The 23,506-nt window shown below is 43.1% G+C and overlaps 1 protein-coding gene across 1 annotated transcript in view; it reads right to left on the reverse strand.

The window, feature by feature from the left end:
- Window positions 1-20,403: 20,403 nt before the first annotated feature.
- Window positions 20,404-23,506, reverse strand: part of LOC126458300 (apyrase-like) — a 70,535-nt gene continuing 67,432 nt past the window's right edge. The window contains exon 9 of the mRNA XM_050095245.1: window positions 20,404-22,623. Coding sequence (XP_049951202.1) covers window positions 22,532-22,623 — 92 coding nt within the window. The 3' untranslated portion in view covers window positions 20,404-22,531. The remainder of the gene's footprint in view (window positions 22,624-23,506) is intronic.

A 23,506-nucleotide genomic window follows, 5' to 3' on the forward strand; every position in this document is an offset into this window, starting at 1 on the left:
AACTATGGAAACTACGGTAAAGGGTAAAAACAAAGTAGCAATGCCATTACTAAAATGGTAGCGATTTCGCTCTTTCCGAGGCACCTTTTACTTGCGAAGAGTTATGAGCAAAATCAATATTTTGGGCATAACATACGAGCGGGAGTGTAATGAAATTTTTAAAAAAATTAAAAAAAAGTTTCTGGACGATGTGGGCTTTATGTTTGCACGTTGTGGTATTTTAATGAACTGTCATTAACGATCAAGCAGAAGAGAAAAAACTTTTGCGTGCATGTGTCATCTTTTTCAGTGTCAGGGCAAAGTAACTGTGAACAAATTAATAAAAGTTTCACTATCCATCCGCAGAAAGTTTAGGTAGTCATCAGGCTCTAAGTGTAACATTTCCTTTAACAGATTTTATGAGCATATTCCTCTGTCGGTTTAAGACGTGCCCGGGACCAGCGTACTGTTTCTTTCTTTTCTTGTTTAACCATTGCAAAAGTCAATGCCAGTGTCTGTATTCGTGACCGTTCTCACTACTGTCAAAGTTCTCATGGTCGGCGTCTGCTTGTCTGCTTCGAAGTGAGGCTAAACTGACAAGTATACTACACTCCTGGAAATGGAAAAAAGAACACATTGACACCGGTGTGTCAGACCCACCATACCTGCTCCGGACACTGCGAGAGGGCTGTACAAGCAATGATCACACGCACGGCACAGCGGACACACCAGGAACCGCGGTGTTGGCCGTCGAATGGCGCTAGCTGCGCAGCATTTGTGCACCGCCGCCGTCAGTGTCAGCCAGTTTGCTGTGGCATACGGAGCTCCATCGCAGTCTTTAACACTGGTAGCATGCCGCGACAGCGTGGACGTGAACCGTATGTGCAGTTGACGGACTTTGAGCGAGGGCGTATAGTGGGCATGCGGGAGGCCGGGTGGACGTACCGCCGAATTGCTCAACACGTGGGGCGTGAGGTCTCCACAGTACATCGATGTTGTCGCCAGTGGTCGGCGGAAGGTGCACGTGCCCGTCGACCTGGGACCGGACCGCAGCGACGCACGGATGCACGCCAAGACCGTAGGATCCTACGCAGTGCCATAGGGGACCGCACCGCCACTTCCCAGCAAATTAGGGACACTGTTGCTCCTGGGGTATCGGCGAGGACCATTCGCAACCGTCTCCATGAAGCTGGGCTACGGTCCCGCACACCGTTAGGCCGTCTTCCGCTCACGCCCCAACATCGTGCAGCCCGCCTCCAGTGGTGTCGCGACAGGCGTGAATGGAGGGACGAATGGAGACGTGTCGTCTTCAGCGATGAGAGTCGCTTCTGCCTTGGTGCCAATGATGGTCGTATGCGTGTTTGGCGCCGTGCAGGTGGGCGCCACAATCAGGACTGCATACGACCGAGGCACACAGGGCCAACACCCGGCATCATGGCGTGGGGAGCGATCTCCTACACTGGCCGTACACCACTGGTGACCGTCGAGGGGACACTGAATAGTGCACGGTACATCCAAACCGTCATCGAACCCATCGTTCTACCATTCCTAGACCGGCAAGGGAACTTGCTGTTCCAATAGGACAATGCACGTCCGCATGTATCCCGTGCCACCCAAAGTGCTCTAGAAGGTGTAAGTCAACTACCCTGGCCAGCAAGATCTCCGGATCTGTCCCCCATTGAGCATGTTTGGGACTGGATGAAGCGTCGTCTCACGCGGTCTGCACGTCCAGCACGAACGCTGGTCCAGCTGAGGCGCCAGGTGGAAATGGCATGGCAAGCCGTTCCACAGGACTACATCCAGCATCTCTACGATCGTCTCCATGGGAGAATAGCAGCCTGCATTGCTGCGAAAGGTGGATATACACTGTACTTGTGCCGACATTGTGCATGCTCTGTTGCCTGTGTCTATGTGCCTGTGGTTCTGTCAGTGTGATCATGTGATGTATCTGACCCCAGGAATGTGACAATAAAGTTTCCCCTTCCTGGGACAATGAATTCACGGTGTTCTTATTTCAATTTCCAGGAGTGTATTTTGAGAAATCCGTGAGTGGTGTGGTGGCGTGGGGTGTCGGTAAAATGGTGGCGACATTCCTGTCCGGCCACCCCTTAAATTAACCATGCCGTATCCAACAGTAACCCATGCCGACCATACGCAGAAACGGGACAAGGCAAAAGAAAAAAAAAAGAAGTAGTCTGTGTAGGAATAAGTACAGTTCTGACGTAATACAAGAATTCGACTACCATTTCTGATCGAATGGGTGAGCTACTAATATTGAATGTGGGAGCAGTACAGAGAAGATTGGTTGTATTATTTACAGGTGAGTAAATTGTCAGTCAAAGAGTTACAACGGAATATTATCACGTAAGACATCAGTGAACGATGAGACGTTACATATGTTAACTTACGGACTTCCATATTCTCAAAGTTGGTAATTATTCTTATGGTAAATGAAGGCGAATCTAAACGTTTGGCAAGACTTCTTCGTGGTTCTCCTAGTCCACGCATTCATCAATATGAACGCCTTTGAACTTGGGACATTCTGTCGTGTATTATTTCTTGTTTCTATACTTGGTTAATAGGAAATAGGATACTTTTGACAGTACAGAGATGGACGGGCTGTGTTTTTTTCCCCTGAGGTTTACATCTATCTCATTTGTGCAAAACTGATCAGTAACTTTTACAAAAAAACGTCATAAACTATTTTAACTATTGATTCAACTTTGCTAGGCTTCGCAACAGTATTTGTGTCACCTGCAAACAGGACTAATTTTGCCTCTCGATATAAATAAAATGTTAGAGCAGTAACATACGGCAAGAACAATAATAGGCCAAACATAGAACCCTGTAGAAGTTCCGATGTAATTTCTCCCCCTTCAGATGACGTGGTACTGTTCTTTGTATTACTAAAATGCCTACGGTAATTTCCTGCAATCTGTTACTGAAATAAGATCTAAATTGGGCATGTACTGACCTACGTAATCCACAAAAATTTCTCTAGTAGAATATTATGATTAACGTAATCAGATTCCTTAGCAGTGCATTCTGCATATTTCCGCTCGTTGGAGAATTACTAATTATTTTTTGTGTGAAATTCAATCTACAGAGATAAAATTTTCAAAATACAGAAGCTTTCCGTGCAAACTAAGTTTGATATTTGTAATACAATGCCCAATAGAGACATTTTAAACACTTCCCTATTTTTGCAGCTGTTTCACAGCGAATGCACTCATAAATTAATATTTATTTTCTCAAACAAAAAGAAAGACCTTTTAAGTATATAAATTCGTTATCTCGCACATGTATTTGTTGCAGTATATTAAATATCGTGATGAAAATGCAATAAACTTTTAAGAACGAATTAAATACTATCTGGTGGTCAGCTCCTTCTACTCTGTGGCAGAGAATGTATATAGTTGATCTTAACACAAGTATTAAATAAATTAAGCTTGTATTACAATAATTGTGATTTTAATATAATCCACATTAACGCTTCTGTACTACAATATTTCATTATTTTGTATCACTTTATTCTACTTACGCAAGGAAAAAAGTACCGAGTGAGGTGGTGCAGTGGTTAGCACAATGGACTAGCATTTGGGAGGACGACGGTTCAAACTCGCGTCCGCGCATCCTGATTTAGGTTTTCCGTGATTTCTCTAAATCGCTTCAGGGATGGCTTCTTTCAAAGCGCACTGCCGTCTTCCTTCCCCATCCTTCCCTAAACCGATGAGACCGATGACCTCGCCGTTTGGTCCCCTTCCCCCAAATCAACCAACCAGTCAAACAACCAGAAAAAAGTACATCTTTGACTTCTTTCCGCGTTAAAAAGACGCCTGTCATCGAAGTCTACATAATATGAGTAACATAACATTGACTACGTTATTAACTTTCTGTGTGCAGTGCGTGTATAGGGTTCTTGCGGGATATGTCAGTTCCTTCGTAAACCACAGTAGCAGCTGATACCACAGAGAGTCTTTATAACGACAGACTTCGGTTTGCCCGAGGTGGCTGTAGGGCATCAAAACTATGAAGGCGACACACACCTAATCCACACCTACGCTCTTACAAGGACATGAGTACGTCAACATTTTACTACCACTAAATGGCCATGAAGTTTACTACTGACCCAGCTAGCGCTCAAATAAGGGAAAGTTCAGTAATCAGCAATAACACCGACAGTTGGTAGTCGTGTCAGCTGTATTCCGTGTGACATAACGTAAGTATGTAATCCCCAAGGATACCCTGCAAATCACACTTTAATGCCTTCATCGAACCACCTTCGCAATAATTCTCTATTATTCCATTTCCGAACGGCACGCGGAAAAAACTAACACATATATCTCTCCGTGCGAGCTCTGACTTCCCTTATTTTATTATGATGGTCGTTTCTTCCTATATGTACGTCGGCGACAACAAAATATTTTCGCAGCAGAATGTAAAAGCGACCATCTGACAAGATTTTATTGCAAAATGTGTACAAGGCTGAGATGGTATCTGAGTCTGCAGGGTAATATAAAAGCTCCAGTCCGATATTCCGAATCATCTGGATAGTCCGCGTGGGCGCGCTTTCTCGTGAATCGAGACAATTTCATCTCAGCAACCTCCGTAACACTTCATGAATGGCACAACTCAAACTTTACTTAGTATTTATGGTTCCATGAAATCCACCAACAGCACACCTCTTTGGTCCTGAAATACATTACTTCTGTGCATGTTGCATCTGTGTGAATGATTTCGTCTGTATTGAGATGCTGATTGTATTATATTCTGAGTCCACTTGTGTTTTGTTGCAAACTACTTCTTAACGATGTCTTAAAAAGGTAGGCGTTTTTATAGAATTTCATAGTCGCTGTTGAACTGTATCTTATAAAGGTAGGCGTTTTCATAGAATTTCATAGTCGCTATTGAACACAATGAAGGTTTTTTTCCACGATTCATTACAAACAGGGAAGTGACGTTTCACTTACCTGAAAAAGTTAACAGACGTCATATCGGCGCATGAAGATCCAAGAGAATCCTTTGCTCTGATGTACATAGAACGTGGCAGCCCACAAGTAAATATATTTTGTGCTAGCGAAGTGAGATGACAATTATTGCACAAGTTGAAATGATGATTAAATTCTGTAATTCCCCGCGATAGTCAGTTACCAACAATAATGGTATATGCATGTATGGGCTACATCACCTTCTGCAAAGTGGGCGAATTCGTAAATCACACATAAAAGTTTTGCATCACCTCGGTTCTGAGAGTTCCGGAACCTGTACAGAAAATTGGAATAGAGATCAACATAAATATCATTTCCGCTCTTTTTATTACTCATGAAAACCACACATTGCATGTTGTACCAGCATACAGCGAGACCTTCAGAAGTGGTGGTCCAGATTGCTGTACACACTGGTACCTCTAATACCCAGTAGTACTCCTCTTGCATTGATGCTTGCCTGTATTCACCGTGGCATGCTATCCACAAGTTCATCAAGGCACTGTTGGTCCAGATTGTCCTGCTCTTCAACGACGATTCGGCGTAGATCCCTCAGAGTGGTTGATAGGTCACATCGTCCATAAACAGTCCTTTTCAATCTGTCCCAGGCATGTTCGATAGGGTTCATTTCTGGAAAACATGCCGGCCACTCTAGTCGAGCGATGTCGTTATCCTGAAGGAAGTCATTCATAAGTATGCACGATAGGGGCGCGAATTGTCGTCCATGAAGACGAATGCCTCGCCAGTATGCTGCCAACATGGTTGCACTATCGGCCGGAGGATGGCACTCAAGTATCCATGACCACCAGCGGCGTACGTCGGCACTATATACTGCCACCCCAAAACAGCAGGTAATCTCCAACTTGCTGCACTCGCTGGACAGTATGTCTAAGGCGTTCAGCCTGACCGCCTTGCCTCCAAACAAGTCTCCGACGATTGTATAGTTGAAGGCAAATGCGACACTCATCGGTGAAGAGAACGTGATGCCAATGCTGACCCGTCCATTCGACATGTTGTTGGGCCCATCTGTACCGCGCTGCATGGTGTTGTGGTTGCTAAGATGGACCTCGCCATCGACGTCGGGAGTGAAGTTGCGCATCGTGCAGCCTATTGCGCACAGTTTGAGTCGTAACACGACGTCCTGTGGCTGCACGAAAAGCATTACCCAACATGGTGCCGTTGTTGTCAGGGTTCCTCCGAGCCATAATCCGTAGGTATGTGTCATCCACTGCAGTAGTAGCCCTTGGGCGGCCTGAGCGAGGCATGTTATCGACAGTTCCTGTCTCTCTGTATCTCCTCCATGTCCGAACAACATCGCTTTGGTTCACTGCGAGACGCCTGGACACTTCCCTTGTTGAGAGCCATTCCTGGCACAAAGTAACAATGCGGACGCGATCGAACCGCGGTATTGACCGTCTAGGCATGGTTGAACTACAGACGACGTGGGTTGTGTACCTCCTTCCTGGTGAAATGACTGGAACTGATCGGCTGTCGGAATCTCTCTGTCTAATCGGCGCTGCACATGCATGGTTGTTTACATCTTTGGGCGGGTTTAGTGACATCTCTGAACAGTCAAAGGGAATGTGTCTGTGATAACAATATCCACAGTCAACGTCTGTCTTCAGGAGTTCTGGAAACCAGGGTGATGCAAAACTTTATTGATGTGGGTACATCAACATTGCAGAACATCATACGAACCTCCCAGCGTGAATCTTCTAGCAGAGTTTCGAAGGAATATTAAATAGTTATCTTTTCAAATTTCTTTCATAATCCGAATCAGTAAAATGTATTGAACAGACACGTACTTTTTCAACTGAAAACGAAAATGCATGTTTATAAGCACTTATCCTTTTCCGTTTCGTTTGTTTTTAGAAACTGCATGAAACTTAATTCCTAACTAACTTGTATAACAGCTATTTTCACTTAAAAACTTAATCTGAAATATCCTTCATTACACTGATAATTACGATGTAGCTCTGTACTTAATCGCAAGCCACTGACAAAAATTCACACTGCCTTAAACAACCTCGTCTTCGTACATAAACGCAGTTACAGCACAGAACAATGTGTTATGGCAGTTGAAGACTACTGAGTGCTGGTTGGGTTCATTCTGACGTAATCGGCGCGATTTGCCACCGGCTTACACCTCGTAATCCTTGCCATATTTTCTAGTATCTACATCTATATTCTGCAAGCTACCGTGAAGTGCATGGCAGGGGGTACGCCCCGTTGCACCAGTTGTTAGGATTCCTTCCCGTTCCATTCACATACGGAGGGCGAGAAGAATGATTGTTTGAATACCTCTGTGCGTGCAGTAATTATTCTAATCTTGCTCTCACGATCCATATGTGAGAGATACGTAGGGGCTGTAGCACATTCCTAGAGTCATCAATTAAAGCCGTGTACGTGGATAATAACGACAATTGCGCAAGAACCACTGGCCGAGTGCAAGTCTTTCTATTGGATGACACTTCAGCCATTTAAGTGTCCCTAATCTACCCCAGCTATCCAAGCGGGGTACGTGGACTTACAGTTTAGCGTGGAATCCGGCCGCTTTTGGTCCCTGGTGAATCTTCAACCACTGAAAGGCGAAGGCTAGATTATAGGCACCCTGAAATTTTCCGTTGTCTGGTCTCGATTCTGTCCCGCAACCTCTCGGATTTTACTCATGCTCTTTATCCCTAGACAACTAGATCCGACATTTGTGTAGATACGATGATATAACTTCGTCTCAAGATCGAAACTAGCGTGTCGTAACGAAATAATAGACAAGTTTATTCTAGCGTTTGTGCTATCGTACACACATGAGACTGAATAATTCAGTTGCAGTAAAAAAAATTTTCTTTCCCAAGGAAGGATACAACCGTCACTACTTTCAAACAGTTAAACTGTATCTTCAGATCACATAACAGAAAGCAATGTCAAAGTCGGTTATTAAAGCGAGACGTTTTGTCACGATCATGTCTACAATTCTAAACTCAAAAATTGTTGTTACAATATAGAACAGCGTTTACATACATGGTGGTCCAAAAAAGATGATAGAAAGTAAGTGATCGTCGTGGAAAAAAGACAACATCCGAGAACATGATCCCTATTTTATTCAATATAAATATGAATGACTTTTAATGTAAAAGATGTTCGCAATGTCTAACGCCCCAGCTACAGTGGTACACAGCCGATTCCGGAACGCTGTCATAAAGAGCTGAAGTGTGACGCACTCAAGTGCACCAGTCTCACTTCTGATGGCCGATTTCAGGGCGTCCAGCGACTTGGGCGAATTCCTATATATTCCGTCTTTGATGTAACCCCATAAGAAGTCACATGGATTGAGGACCGTACTGTATGGGAGCCTCTCTATTCCGTACCCCGTGAATTTCTCTGCGTCCAGTGCAAACAAACAATCACCAAACGTCGTTTCGAGCCACGTGAAGACATCAGTAGTTCTATAGGGAAGAGCCCCATCCTGCGTGAGCCAGTATCGGTGAGTCACGTTGAGACAGTCCGCTTCTGGGTTAAAGTGCCGCTCCAGCAATTCTCAACACTTCACTCCTGTGACCATACTGTTAAAGGGAGCCCACCCGGTTAGCCGTGTGGTCTAACGCACTGCTTTCCAGGCGGGAAGGCGTGCTGGTCCCCGGCACGAATCCGCCCGGCGGATTAGTGTCGAGGTCCGGTGTGCCGGCCAGTCTGTGGATGGCTTTTAAGGCGGTTTTCCATCTGGCTCGGCGAATGCGGGCTGGTTCCCCTTATTTCGCCTCAGTTAATGTCGGCGATTGCTGCGCAAACACTTTCTCCACGTACGCGTACACCACAATTTCTCTACCAAACATTGGCGTTACACTTGTCTGGTGTGAGACGTTCCCGGGGGTTTCCACTGGGGGCCGAACCGCACAATAACCCTGGATTCGGTGTGGGGCGGCGGTGTGGTGAGTGGACTGCTGTAGCCTGTTGTGGGATTGTGCACCACTGCGGACTACAGCGGGGACGAAGCCTCTCCGTCGTTTCTAGGTCCCCAGTTCTATGGAATGCAATGCAATACTGTTAATGACTATCGGAGTAATGATCCGCTTCGACGATATGGCGTACCACACCGTGACTCCTTGTGGATGCAGTGGCGGGACGACTCTGAGTTTTGTTTGTTCACAGAACCATTCAACTGAAAATGGGCCTCATCACTGAACCAGATCTTATGTTCACTGATGGCACCATTTTCAAGTTCATCGATCATGTGGTTTGCGAGATCACTCCGTCGCACAGTGTCCACTCCTTTAGCGGCTGGCACATTTGGATCTCGTAGGGACGCAACACCACCACTCGCGTGAGCCTTTGTAATGATGTAACTCTTTGTACTGATGTTTTGGATACGTTTAATTGTTGGGTCGCCTGCCGAGTGGATGTAGTTGGTTTATCCTCAAAGATTGCGCTGCCACGTTGTCTGTTATCATTGCTAACGACTGCGGATTTTCGTCCCGATGCCTTACTCCTTGCATCACAGACACTCTCGGTGAAAATCAGTGTGAGATGACGACCAAAACGTCGAACATCTGGGACTTTTGTGTGCCATAACTCAACCGCGCGATTACCACTTCACTAGGTGTGCTCCTTTTCTTTCACCGAGCGAGGTGGCGCAGTGGTTAGTACACTGGACTCGCATTCGGTAGGACGACGGTTCAATCCCGCGTCTGGCCATCCTGATTTAGGTTTTCTATGATTTTCCTAATCGCTCCAGGCAAATGCGGGATGGTTCCTTTGAAAGGGCACGGCCAACTTCCTTCCACATCCCTCCGTAATCCTATGAGACCGATGACCTCGCTGTTTGGTCTCTTCTCCCAAATCAACCCAACCCATTTTCTTTCAGAACTCTGACAGACACGCCCGTCGAACGGTGACATTTCTGCTGTTATTCTCAAAAAGATTTCTTACAGGCAATATTCGTTCTTTTAATGACAGTGATTTCATATTGCTTCTTCTTTATTTTCGTAATCAGCCATTCGCCTTAAATGCCAATATATGTGGTGTTATAATATGGAAGAATTATACTTACATCAATACATGTGAAACCAGGAACTTAATATACTTTCTATCACGTTTTTTGGACTACCCTATATTGTAACTAGTTTTCGAATTTGAAATTGTAAGTATGATTGGCGCAAACCGTCTCGCTTTAATAACCGATGTAGACCCTGCTTTATATCATTTGTTCCGAAGATGCCATTTAACTGATCGAAACTAGTAAACGTTGTATCCTTTCTTGTGATCTTGGCAAATAAAAAGTTTTCCAAAAAAAAGACTACAACACTGTCACTTTCCTTGCCGACCACCGATCCGTCAGATGAGCTGCTGTTCCAAGCGTCACACGGCGGCTTAATGCTCGTCATTCGGTGATCTGTAGGCTGCGGAAGCTCCAAATAACGCAGGTTGCCTCACAACTTCGGCGCCGGAGTCGACAGTGTCTAGAACTGTTCGCCACTGATCGTAGCGTGCTCCTGACTTAAGAGACACTGTGGGCGATCTGTATACAAGAAACTCGCTTATCAGGATTTCCGGTTTATCTGGATTCATTTTTTATTTCTTTTTTAAAGCGGGAAAAAGGCAATCGCAGGTGCTGGACAGTCGGACTTAAGTACAAGGAAGGTAACTTCGCAGAAACCTCGGGCAACAGAAGAAATATTTCAACTGATCGACGAAAGAAAGAAGTAGAAAAACGCTACAGACTTGATATCCGAGGTGCAGATAAATCTCGAGAAAATATCTGGTTCAGTGGGTACAGCATGCATCACTAAATTAAGGAAGGAGCCCGGTTATGAAGATATGAAGAAAGTGTCTGCCATCATTCAGGATAAGTTCGAAGGTGGACTGTATTATTGGCCATGAGCAATTGCATCGATGAAATATACGCCATTGACCTCGTGTGCTGTAGAGAGGTTGTTCTCAACCTTAAAAAAAAGTGATGAGAGACAACAGAAAACGTTTCCCTTTTCAATACCTACGTTTTGGTTAACTGTATACTGCAGTACAAAAATTTAGTATAAACTTTATTGTTAGTTGTTTCGTTAGGCCACGAATTGTGGCTCACCACGTCGCTCTTAGCGAAACAAAATCGACAAATATAAAGGTCACCTGGTGGGTGTCCCAAGGAACTGTGTGATAGGACCGTTACTGTTTACACGGTATGTAAATAATCAAGCAAAATTCACCGGAAGCTCTTTAAGGCTATTTGCAGATGATACAGTTGGCTAAAAGAAAGTGGCGTTGTCAGAAGACAGTAACAATCCACATAGGACCTGCAGAAGACTGATGAATGGTACGGGCCCTGGCAGTTGACCCTGAACGTAAATAAAAGCAACATATTGCGCATATGTAGGAAAAGAAATCCACTACTGTACAACTACAGTACTGATGATAAACTGCCGGGAACGGCCTTCCGCAAAATATCAAGGAGTACCTATTCACAGAGTGATGTTAAGCTGAATGACCACATAAAACAAGCAGTAAGAAAAATAGGTGCCAAACTTAGTTTCATAGGAAGAATCTTAAGCAAATATAATTCATCCACTAAATAAGAGGCTTACAAGGCGCTTGTTCAACCGATTCTTGAATATTGTTAGTCAATCCGGGACCCTTTCCTGGTAAGATTGACAGAAGAGATAGAGACTATCCAACGAAGAGCGGTGCGTTTCGTCACAGAATCGTTTAGTCGGAGCGAGAATGTTACAGAGATGCTAAAAAAAAACCATGTGGCAGACGCTGCAAGAGAAGCGTTTTGCGTCACGGAGAGGTATACTATTGAAATTTCGAGAAAGTACTTTCCGGGAAGGGTTGCACAAAATACTACTTCCTCCGACATACAGCTGACGAAATGACCACACTGAGAAAATTCGAGAAATCAGATCTAATATGGAGGCTTAGTGACAATCGTTCTTTCCACGCCGTATTCGCGAATGGAACAAGGAAAAGGGATCAACTGTTGGTACCAGAAATACTCTCAGCCACACACCGTGAGGTGGCTCGCGGAGTATTGATGTGGATGTAGATACATGGGTGCGGATCTTAAGTATGTGTTGTTATGCGAGTGACACATGGAAAGAATTTTTCAGTAAAAGACGTTTCATTAAACTGTTATAAAAAGAGAAAATGATTGTAGCATGGGTAAATATCTCAATTGCTTATGCATTTGTTCGAGTGTCTACATAAGGAATGCTTATTTGCTTATTTTCCACAAAAAGGCAGAATAACCGTGTCAAAACTATAATAAAATTTTCCATGTTAATGTTCGTTACATTTTTACTAAAAGACTCCAAAAAGGCATAAATAGTTTGTTCGAACCTAAAAGGGACTTTCCAAGAAAATAAATGACTAAAATTCATTTTATAAAAACCTAAAAATCCGGGCCCTGTTCATAATACACGAGCGATAATCTGAAAACAAGGAATTACGACCGAATCCAATACGGCGTATCCAGTGTTCTTCATTTGTCGACTGGTATCGACTTTCGTGGTCGCATCGAGTAACACATCATTTTGACGTCACTACTCAATAAGCCGAGCGAGATACAAGGTTTTCTCTTTCAGGAGGGCCACAGTCAAAATCATGCAGATGTCAGAGGCTTGAGAGGACAGTCGTGGCACTAAGTCACGTTTTCAGGAAGTCCTTGTTGTGCGCATATGACCACAATAGACACATCCTTGTGTACAAGCTAAGGTCGAGAGTTGCCAAGTCAAATTTGCCATTGTCATACGGTCACCTGGCGCGACAGTGCGGTGTGCCTTTGAGTAATCAACGCAATTATCTCTGATTCACATAAACGTTAATAAAGACAGCGACAGCTATATCTGTGACACGTTAAGGCTGGAGTACTGTCTTCTTGATCTCAGTGACACATCTTTGAGAAACATAAGGCAACGCTGCATTCTCCAGATATGACACTCATAGGAAACGGTCGTGGAGTGTGGAAAGACTAATATTTCTCCTACCACCAGTCACTTCGATTAGTGAATTCTACCATCGAGTTGAAGCATCATCGAATGATGTACCCATACCCGTTATTCAAGCGCAATTCGACTTGGTGCGCTGGTGGGCTGGAACCATTGTTGTTGCCAAAGCTGGCAACTACGTAAACTAAATTTCGAGCCTCATATACCCCAAAAATTACTTACATATTTAATAATATTAATGTGGGCACTTCACGTGGGCGCGTCCATTGATGCAACAGGGTCCGTAAACAATATGGCCAAGAGAATACTGCTGGACATGTGCACACTTTTCAATTCTAATCGCCCCCTGCACTGTTTCACTGTTTGCTCACGCGTTTGACGACTTTCGCGAAGATCGGGACTTTGTTTCTAGCTACCTGTTCACTTTATGAACTCCTCCAACAGCGGCCACAGAAACTGACTGTGTGTTTCTTTAGTCTGTACATCACCGCCAGTGCCTGTGCCAAGTACAATAAAAAACAAAGGTAGCGTTATAGGGAGGTTGCTGTTCAACACGCATAAAAATAGTCTGGTGCATAACGATGGAAGCATTATGAGGCTGTTAGTGAAAATACCATTCAGTATATTAGAGCGACCTGGAACCTGAAGTGGAACGACCACAAACTGCAACGTTGCAGGAGTCAGATGCTAGACTGAGATTCACTGCAGTGATCATATGGATACTTATTTCACCCATGTGGCAGGTAGCTTACAAAATTACTTACCTTAGATGTACCTCCTCCAGTGACCATGATATAATATCAGAACTATCACAGATCGTGTGGTGGTTTACGGACAGTCAATGTTCTTGGACACCATGTGCGGATGGAATGGACATTCTGGAGATAGTTGGGTGGCTAACATTATCCGAAATACGATGACTCGGCTTGCGGTGTATGTTCGGGGTTCCCTTGGGTGGACAGAAACTCTCTAAACTGTGCTGTATCTGATGAGAACGGTTCTCGAGTAGCGACGAAATGTCACACAGAATAAGATGTAAGGCGCTATCTCTTAGTCACGTCAAACAATTGTGGTTCACTCTCTTGATTCTGCGTTATTCAAGTGATACTAAAACTCACCACTAACAACTCTAATAATTTAGACCTGAACTACAGACCATCTACATCAGTATATTCCAGGACAATTCCTAAGTAGCTCTACGTCGTATTGTATTGTATATCACATCAGAGCGAATTAAAAATTACTTTTCGACATCTCATCTGATCTGGTATCTGCTTTGCTCACTGCATTTTATTTCGTTGCGCAAACAATCAGGCGATATGAATTTACGCCTTAGACCATTAAGTTGAAGGACTTCCACACTGGTGATGTGATATACCATTTAACCAAAATCATTTGTAACCAAGGAAGTCCATTCAGAAATTAACAATATGTGCAATTTGGTATTTTACAATGTTCACAGTGCTGTAAATTTACAAGACCGCACCAAGAAATATTGCAGACAAGATAAAAACAAAATGTTGCGGCGTAACTGTACCGAGGTGACTCTGCTACCCTGGCATATCTGCCAATCCTGCACCCTCCCCCTCTGATTCTTTTTTTCCCTCGGATTTAGCAAATTTCATAATTCAGTAAGTAGATTAAAAAGATAAACGTTGAAAAACATTAGTTAAATGAACCACATTTCTGAAAACTATTGAACACAATAAATTTGACGGTCACTTACGAAATTTTATTCTCATTTCTCCTAAAGAAACCAAGTAGAACATACACTTTCAGATTGCCAAGCAGGCTTTCGACCTAATAGATCGTGCCCGGAACAGATCTTTAGTCTTAAAACTATTTTAAAAATTGAAGCACTCAGGTCGAAACCAACAGTCTGCACATTCGTTGAAGAAAACATACAATTCTGTAGATAGACAATCTCTATGCAGCATTCTAAAAACGCGGACTAGACACCAAAACACGAAAACTGATTGAACAAACACTGACAGAAAACAAATCAAAAATTAAATTCATAGATGGAATTTCGGGACCATTTTTAGTTAAAACAGGAGTAAGACAAGGAGTTGGGATCTCGCCACTATTATTCAACATAGATTTAGACAAAGTAATGAAAGAATGTGAAATGCCACTAAGAAAACAAAACTTTTGGAAGCCAATCGAACTACGAAGAGGTCAAGGAAAAGTGAACTTTCCATATTTTGCCTTTACAGATGATTTAGCGGGTCTATCCCACAGTGAAGAAACACCAGGAAAACAAATCGAGACCCTCAGAGAATGTGCAGAGAAGGTTGGCCTGCAAATCTCCTTTGAGAAGACAGAATTCATGTGTTCCAAGTTAGATATTCCGAAAATTAAAACAAATAATGGTGAAATCAACTGCTCAAACACTTTAAGTACTTCGATGAATTTATTGAACCAACAAAAATTGAAAAAATACCACAAAAACCAAATTGCAGAAAATCAAGAAAATGTCCAGACTTGTTCCATATTTGTATAGCAAAAATGCCTGTCAAAAGGCATTAAAATCAGATATTTCAACGTAGTAATCAAACCGACAGTCACATATCGAAGTGAAATACTCTCATTGAATCTAAAATAAGATTTACAAGAAATTAAGAATGTGGAGAGAAAGTTTATAAGAAAAATTCTTGGACCACGACACACACCAGATTGATACAGACTGCAAACCACCGAGACAACAGAAAAAGTGACAAACATCGAAATTGACATCAGAAAGAGACAAATGACATTCTATGGACACCTAAACAGGTTACCTGGAAACAAACTAGTCTACTGGACTATGTGACATCACTTAAAACATCAGTACCCTGGGCAGCTAAGGTTAAGGAAGATTTGACAAAAACGAAAACTGAAGTGACGAACAAATCATACAGGGATACATTCAGAAGCAAAATTGATAAGTGGATGCTTACTCCAGAGGCGAAACCAAAACCATACCGACCAAAGTGGACCGAAGAAAGAAAGAAGGCATTGGGGAGAAAATAAAGAAATATTGGGAAAATAAGAAGAACTTTAAGAAAGATTGAAAATCACCTGCTTGTCTTCCAAGGGGACATATGCTATTAGTAATAATAATAACAATAAATCTATGATTCTAGTAAAAGTGTTAGTGACTATATAAATTTTCTAAGAAATTGAAAGTAAAACAAAATTTATATCTTTTCATTTATGGCAGCTCTTGTTGTACTGGTTTTACTATAATGAAAAATATAATATTTTATTTGCTCCTTGTAATTTATTAATGGTGCATAAATATTAATCAGAAATAAAAGTAAAAGCGCTATACTTACGCGCTAACAAAATTCGAGTAATTGTGTTTTAATTATAATTTCGCTTTATATTTTTTTTTTTTTCTTCGAGGAAAGCAAACTAGCCCTCCGCCTTTATGAGGGCTCGGATACTTTCCGTGTATCTGAATGTCGGTGAAGGAATGGCAGTCCATTCTTCCTCGGGATTCGAAACCAGAGAAGGTACGTGCATACGCAATAGGCTCCCACATATGTGAGTGGCTCGAAGACTTCATAAGTAACACAACCCAGTATGTTGTCCTCGACCGCGAGTGTTCATCGGACACAGGGGTAACATTAGGAGTGCCCCAGGGAAGTGTGATAAGATCTTTGCTATTTTCTATATACATAAATGATCTGACAGACAGGATGGGCAGCAATCTGCGGTTGTTCGCTGATGATGCTCTGGTGTACAGGTAGGTGTCGAAGACAAGTGACTGTAGGCTGATATTGTACAAGATGATCTAGACAAAATTTCTAGTTGGTGTGATGAATGAACGGTTCTAGGCTCTTCCGTCTGGAACCGCGCGACCGCTACGGTCACAGGTTCGAATCCTGCCTCGGGCATGGATGTGTGTGCTGTCCTTAGTTAGGTTTAAGTAGTTCTAAGTCCTAGGGGACTGATGGCCTCAGATGTCCCATAGTGCTCAGAGCCATTTGAACCATTTGTGATGAATGTCAGCTGGCTCTTAATGTAGAAAAATAAATTAATATGCATGAGTAGCAAAAACAAACCTGTAATGTTCGGATAGAGCATTAGTAGTATCCTACTTGACACAGTTCACGTCAATTAAATATCTGGGAGTAACGTTGCGAAGCGACATGAAACGGAAGGAGCATGCGAGGATTGTGGGAGGGAAGGCGAATCGGTGAATTTAGTTTATTGGGAGAATTTTAGGAAAGTGTGGTTCATCTCTGGAGTGTGTATTGGAAGCTAGAGCGACCTATTCTTGAGTATTGCTCGAGTGTGTGGGATCCGTACCAGGTCGGACTGAAGAAAGGCATCAAACAATCCAGAGTCGAATTGCTAGATTTGTTACCAGTAGGTTCGATCAGCACGCAAGTGTTACGGATATGCTTCGGGAGCTCAAGTGGGAAGAAGACATTCACTTCAAAGAACACTGCTGAGAAAGTTTAGAGAACTGGAATTTGAAGTTGACTGCAGAACGATCGTACTGCCGCCAACGTACATTTCGCATAGGGACCACGAAGATAAGATACGAGGAATTAGGGGTCATAAGGAGGTATGCATAGCGTTTTCCCCTCGCTCTGTCTGCCAGTGTAACAGGATAGTAAACGATCAGTTGTGGTAAAGGATACCCTCCGCCCCGCACCCTACGATGGATTGCAGAGTATTTACGTAGATGTAGAAGGCAGTTATGTAGAAAGCTGGGGCCTGCAAAGTAGAAGTTTTTAACACGCCCCAAACGCGCTCCATTGGTTTCAGGTAAATCCATTTCAGAAATGTTAGTATAAACAAACCGTTGCCTCTCAGATGCTACTTTATGAGATTGCGCACTGTCATGCTGATTCAGTCGTCATCTCCGAAATGTTTCTTTCCTGTAGCCAGTGCACAATGCTGTAAAATGGTAGGTCTGTTTATAAATAACTTTTCTGCTACCAGTCACGATTTTCTTTTTGTCGTATTTTAAACGATGCTTTTCGGGAGAATGATTCCGATTTTCAAGTGTGTTTTTCTTTGTACTACGCCATTTTTATGAAATGTTTTCGATGTGAGATTCTTTTTTTTTTTTTTTAATTTTCTTATCGTCCATTTGTGCAGAGTCTGACACGTGTTAAACATCACTCGCACTTACGATGTAAGCTATTCTCGATGTTTACTGTTCACTGAAAGTTGTGAGTGGTGTTTAAAATGTGTGAGACTGCCAGAATGTGACGCACCGTCGTCTGAACGCCGCAGGCATTGCATCGAACATTGGAGCGTCTTCCCACTGGAGCAGGAGCCCTTATGCCATAGCGCTGTGCCCAGTGCGAAGACAAGTGAGAAGGAGGTGTTCACAAGATACTCACCAGAATAACGCCTCCTTCCGCGGCCTTCCATTTGTTTTTATTGAACGGCTCTTGATGAGGCGAAGTAGATGAAGAATAGCTCAACATCTCAGGCTGTGTGCGTCTCATCTGCTCCATTGCTCTCAATATCGCGTGTAATTTTGCATCAAACGTAGATAATCCATTTGGTATGTGGATCTTGAGCACACAATCAGCAGAAACCACACTAAAGCGACACGAGTCCCTCTGTTTACACCAATGTAGCAATACTGCTGTATAGCTGCGGGCTCGCTTATAAAATATTGTAGTCAGTTCGATCCATGTATGTGGGTTGGTAATTCTTCCCATAAAGTACAGGATGAGTCAAAAAGAACTTTACAACTTTGAAATAATATAGAAATTTATTGAGATAACTTACTGAATCGATAGTTGTATGATTCTGGAGCAAACAACCTCAAATTTGATCCTTGGAGTGCATCAGTACCCCATACCGCCACCAGGAGCGCCAGCTTACTGCGAAGTCAAAATGGCTATTTTCACTGGTGTGGTGCGTGCATCATGCGTGCTTTGGATTCATGAAACGAACTCTGCAACAAATGTTCGGCGTGAATTTCTCACCGAATATGCCAAGGAACTTCCAAGGAGGCCTACAGTTTACACTTGGCCCAAGAACTTTGCTGAGGCGAGTTGTTCACTGCAACCTGATAAATCACCAGGTCGCCCACGTGCTGGTGATGATTCTATACAACAGATGTCTCTGGATATGCTTGAAAACCTTTCGATTCCGCACATCGATGAAGATGACCGAGATGTGATGTTTTACTACCAGCAACACGTTTCCCCAACTCATTTCCCCATGGAAGTTCGAGGTTTCCTCGATAATCGCTTCCCAGGTCGGTGAATTGGCCATGAAGGGCGAATCGCATGGCCACCTCGCTCCCCGGACTTAACACCACTGGATTTCTTTTTCTGGGGTTTCATTAAAGACCGCGTATATGTTCCTCCCCTACCGAACAATATAGCGTACCTCAAAAATCTAATCTCTTCTGTTATTGTACAAGTTACGCTCGATTTTCTGCAACGAGTGTGGGAAGAAATTGATTACCGGTTGGATGTTTGCCGCATCACAAATGGCTGTCACATCGAACCAAAATGATACTTGACACTTTTATGTGAAATTAGATGTAGTTTGCTACAAAATGGCACAAGTACCGATTCTGCAAGTTATCTCAATAAAATTCTACATCATTCCAAAGTCGTAAAGTCCTTTTCGACTCACCCTGTAGTTCTAGGTTAAACTTTACGTGGATCCAAACAGCCCAGTTGCTCATGGACGACCAGGTAGATCAACTAAATTGTACGCCGTGGATTCTGGAACAGGGAGGATCTCTTCTGCCTGTTGGACTATAAGGAGCTGCCGTCGGATGGTAAGTGTTGGCGCAGAGGCTGGTCCACACCCATCATTGTTCTGTAGGCACTTGTGACTAGCCTGATAACTACTTAGCTCGTAACATCAGTCACCTTGAGATGAGCGAATCTTGCTGATCTGTACACGGCCTATCCGAAATCTTGGCGTGATGGCACAAGAAACCTATCAAACTGGACTAGATGCGCCCTGTCTCCCGTCCACGAGCGGTGGTTAAGATTTGAAAATGTATTCAGTGTCCTCGGAGACATTGCCTTCGGGTCCCTTAGATGAGGTAACCATGGCAGCTACGAATCAAATATGAGAGCCAGATACATCACCAAAGCTTTGTAACGTTACATGGTGACCCCCTTGAGCAGCTCATGTAAATTAAAAAAATATGACGAGGAAGGTTAAATGCCTTGTGTGGATATTTTGTTGGGCGCTCGTGATTTTTCCAGTGTTCTGTGTTGCGGTTGAGACTCAAAAGAAAGTAAAGAACGCCTGGAGACGATGCACCTGTATATATACTTTCTACGTCTACAAGCGACCTTGAGGTGTGTGGCGGGGGTTACTTTCTGTACCGTTGTCATATTTTGCAAACGAATGTAAAATCTAAGGCTAAATATATTTTTATTGATCTTATATTAAGTACCCCCCCTTCCACTCCCATACATTCCTTTGTAGTATGTACAGAAAAAATTCTTACAATTCACTGTGTGATCTGCTAAATCTGGGCGAATATACTAATATCTCCAGCCTTTTCTTATCACTCCTGTAAGGAGCGATAAGAAACGGCTGGAGATATTAGTATATTCGCCCAGAAAATTACTAAATGATCGCGAGATAAAATGTCACTTTCTTCAAATATGTACCACTTTCCTTAAGACATTGTACTAGTAAAGCCTGCCACAATTTGCGATGCTCTTCATAGCGTATGCTTACTGTCTTCTGTTACCTGGTATGGATTCCACATACGTAAATAGTCGGGCCACACCAGTAATCTATTTTGTAGGTGAACTGCAGATTTCCTAAGACTTAAATCTATATTCGATGTTAACAGATTTTTCTTCTTCAAAAACGCTTTTCTTGCCATCGCCAGTCTACGTTTTATATCCTCTCTATTTCGGCCATCATCAGTTATTTTGCTGCCTAATTAGCAAAACTAATCTCTAAATGTCTCGTTTCCTAATCTGAGTCCCTTTGCATCACCTGATTTAATTCGACTGCATTCCATTATGCTTGTTTTGGTTTTGTTGATGTTCATCTTATATCCTCCTTTCAAGAGACTCTCCATTCCCTTCAGCTGCTCTTCCAAGTCATTTGCTGTCTCTGTAAGAATTACAACTGCACTTTAATTCCTCGCCCAGATTTTTGTATGGTTTCCTTCACTGTTTGCTCAACGTACAGATTCAACAACATCGGTGATGTAACCTTCTCACACTCCCTCCGCAACCACTGCTTCCCTTTCATTCCCCTCGACTCTTGTAACTGCCGTCTGTTTTCTGTACAAGTTGTAAATAACCTTTCGCTCCCTCTATTTTACTCCTACTACCTTCAGAATTTCAAAGAGAGTATTCCATTTAACACTGTCAAACACTTTCACTTAGTCTGGAAATGCTAAAAATGTGGGTTTGCCTTTCCTTAACCGGTCTTCTAAGATAAGTCGTAGGGTCAGTATTATCACGCGTGTTCCTACATTTCTCCAGAATCCAAACTGATCTTCCTCGAGGTCTGCTTCTATCAGTTTTTCCATTCTTCTGTAACGGATTCGTGTTAGTATCTTGCAGCCATGACTTATTAAACCGACAGTTCGGTAATTTTCGCAGCTGTCAAGCAACTGCTTTTTGCACAGCAGATGGCCGAATTTTATCAAGGCTGGCTCTCCCAAAGCTATTAGTAGTTCTGACGGAATATCGTTTACTTCCGGGGCCTTGTTTCGACTTAGATCTTTCAGAAGCGACTACATTGCGATAAAAAAAAAAATAAACAGTTATACAGCATTGCTGGCTGGAAGACATCGAGTGGGAGATTCAGCCGGCTAATCGGGAAGGATTTTTCCTTCTTCCGCGCAAAATGGCCCCTTTCCATGCGGTGTATGAGACTTGCGTCTTAAGTGTATATGCTTAGTGTAGGTGACTGTAATAGTTGTGTTCATAGTGTGTACATTTGTGTTGTGCGATGATAAGCACATAGCCTTCTCTTCCCGAGTAGTACCTAAGGGACCGCCGGGCTTAACATCCATACCCGATGGACGTACCACCGTCAACAGTGCCATATGTCCCCACTTCGAAACTACGGAAGGCTTTGGAATTTAATGCAGGACACTGGCCCAAAGTACGGTGCTCGAATAGATAACGCTACCGTCTCTCTTTCCTTGCACCGCCAGAAATCGAAATGGCTACCTCCGAGTCGAGTGCCAGCACGCTGGTGCTGGATAGTGATTTGTCTAGGAAGGCGAGTCACGCTAGGATATAGTGTCGCCACCACGCTGTCGGTCACAGACTGCTTTTTTTCTTTCAACATGAGAACCCTGGCTGTGAGGCCAGCCAGAATTTCCCCGTGTGTTTCTGTAGGTCTAGAGGAAAACCAAACGCAACCCCAATATATATTTCTCGTATAAACCAAATTACAAACTATAAAGTGTATCACTCTTACGACTGCGATCCATCGAACCCATTACCTGCGTAACCAGAATTACAATTATCGTTCATGAAACAAATGATATAAAATAAATATCTGTTCTCATTGCGTAGGTACTTAGGAAGAAAAGTGAAGCATTAAAGAAAGTCTCTCAGTTGTCATCGTTTCTTGCTCAGCTTGGCAACAGACGTCACCTTCACACGCACCACTCCGGCAGCAGGTCCCGTAGGCCCTGGTGAACCATAACTCTCGTGTATTCCGTCAGTACAGGACCACGGTGCGCCCATCAATCCCATGCGTGATGGGGTTGTTCTTCTTCATATAGTCAATGAACACGTCCGTGTCAAGCCGACCTGCAACAGAAATTTACGTCGCATTGCTCATTACGGTGATAAGGAGCACGTTGTGATATTTTTGACCTTTTTCACAATTTACTCTCATAACATTCTGTTCAAGTAATTCAATAAATTGAACCGCGTGGATTGGCCGCACGGTTAGAGGCGCCATGTCACGAATTGCGCGACCCGTCCCGCCGGAGGTTCGAGTCCTCCCTCGGGCATGTGTGTGTGTGTGTGTGTTGTTCTTAGCATAAGCTAGTCTAAGTAGTGTAGGGACCGATGATCTCAGCAGTTTGGTCCCTTAGGAGTTCACACACATTTGAACATCTGAACAACAAATTGAAAGCGTTGATAGTAAAGCACCTATGTGACCTAGAATTTTGAGGAACTTTGCATGTAAATAATAAATGAAAAATTGTTACCTATAAGTGAAACTGGTGACGTATTCAAAAATTAAATTGGAGTCCATTGACTCTTTCACTTACCTCATATGTACTGGGATTGTTAAGTACAAGCACCGAAAAAAATCCGGATTTTATAACTGCTAATAAAAGAACTGTCTCACTTTGATATGTGTTACAGAAGTATCACAGGGTGAGCATTAAGTATTTCGCTGATTACAAAAATTTATTACGGAGAAACTCTGCTAGATACAGCTATGCTGTTTGTTGCTGATCGTGCCTTAGCTCATAAAACTTTCTTATGGATACATTCCCAGGAGTGATCCGTTTACTACCGGTAGAAAATCCAAGTGATTGTGTATTTCTCTCCATGTCTTTCCCAGCAACATTTGCCCCGTCACTGACTTTACAGCGTCTCGTTTTCTTGCCATAAGAGTGAACATCTTACCCTTAACGCAACCTCACAAAAAGATCAACAAGTGTTATGTGTGCTGAAA

The sequence above is a fragment of the Schistocerca serialis genome, chromosome 2, assembly GCF_023864345.2.
Source record: "Schistocerca serialis cubense isolate TAMUIC-IGC-003099 chromosome 2, iqSchSeri2.2, whole genome shotgun sequence".
Classification (NCBI taxonomy): domain Eukaryota; kingdom Metazoa; phylum Arthropoda; class Insecta; order Orthoptera; family Acrididae; genus Schistocerca; species Schistocerca serialis.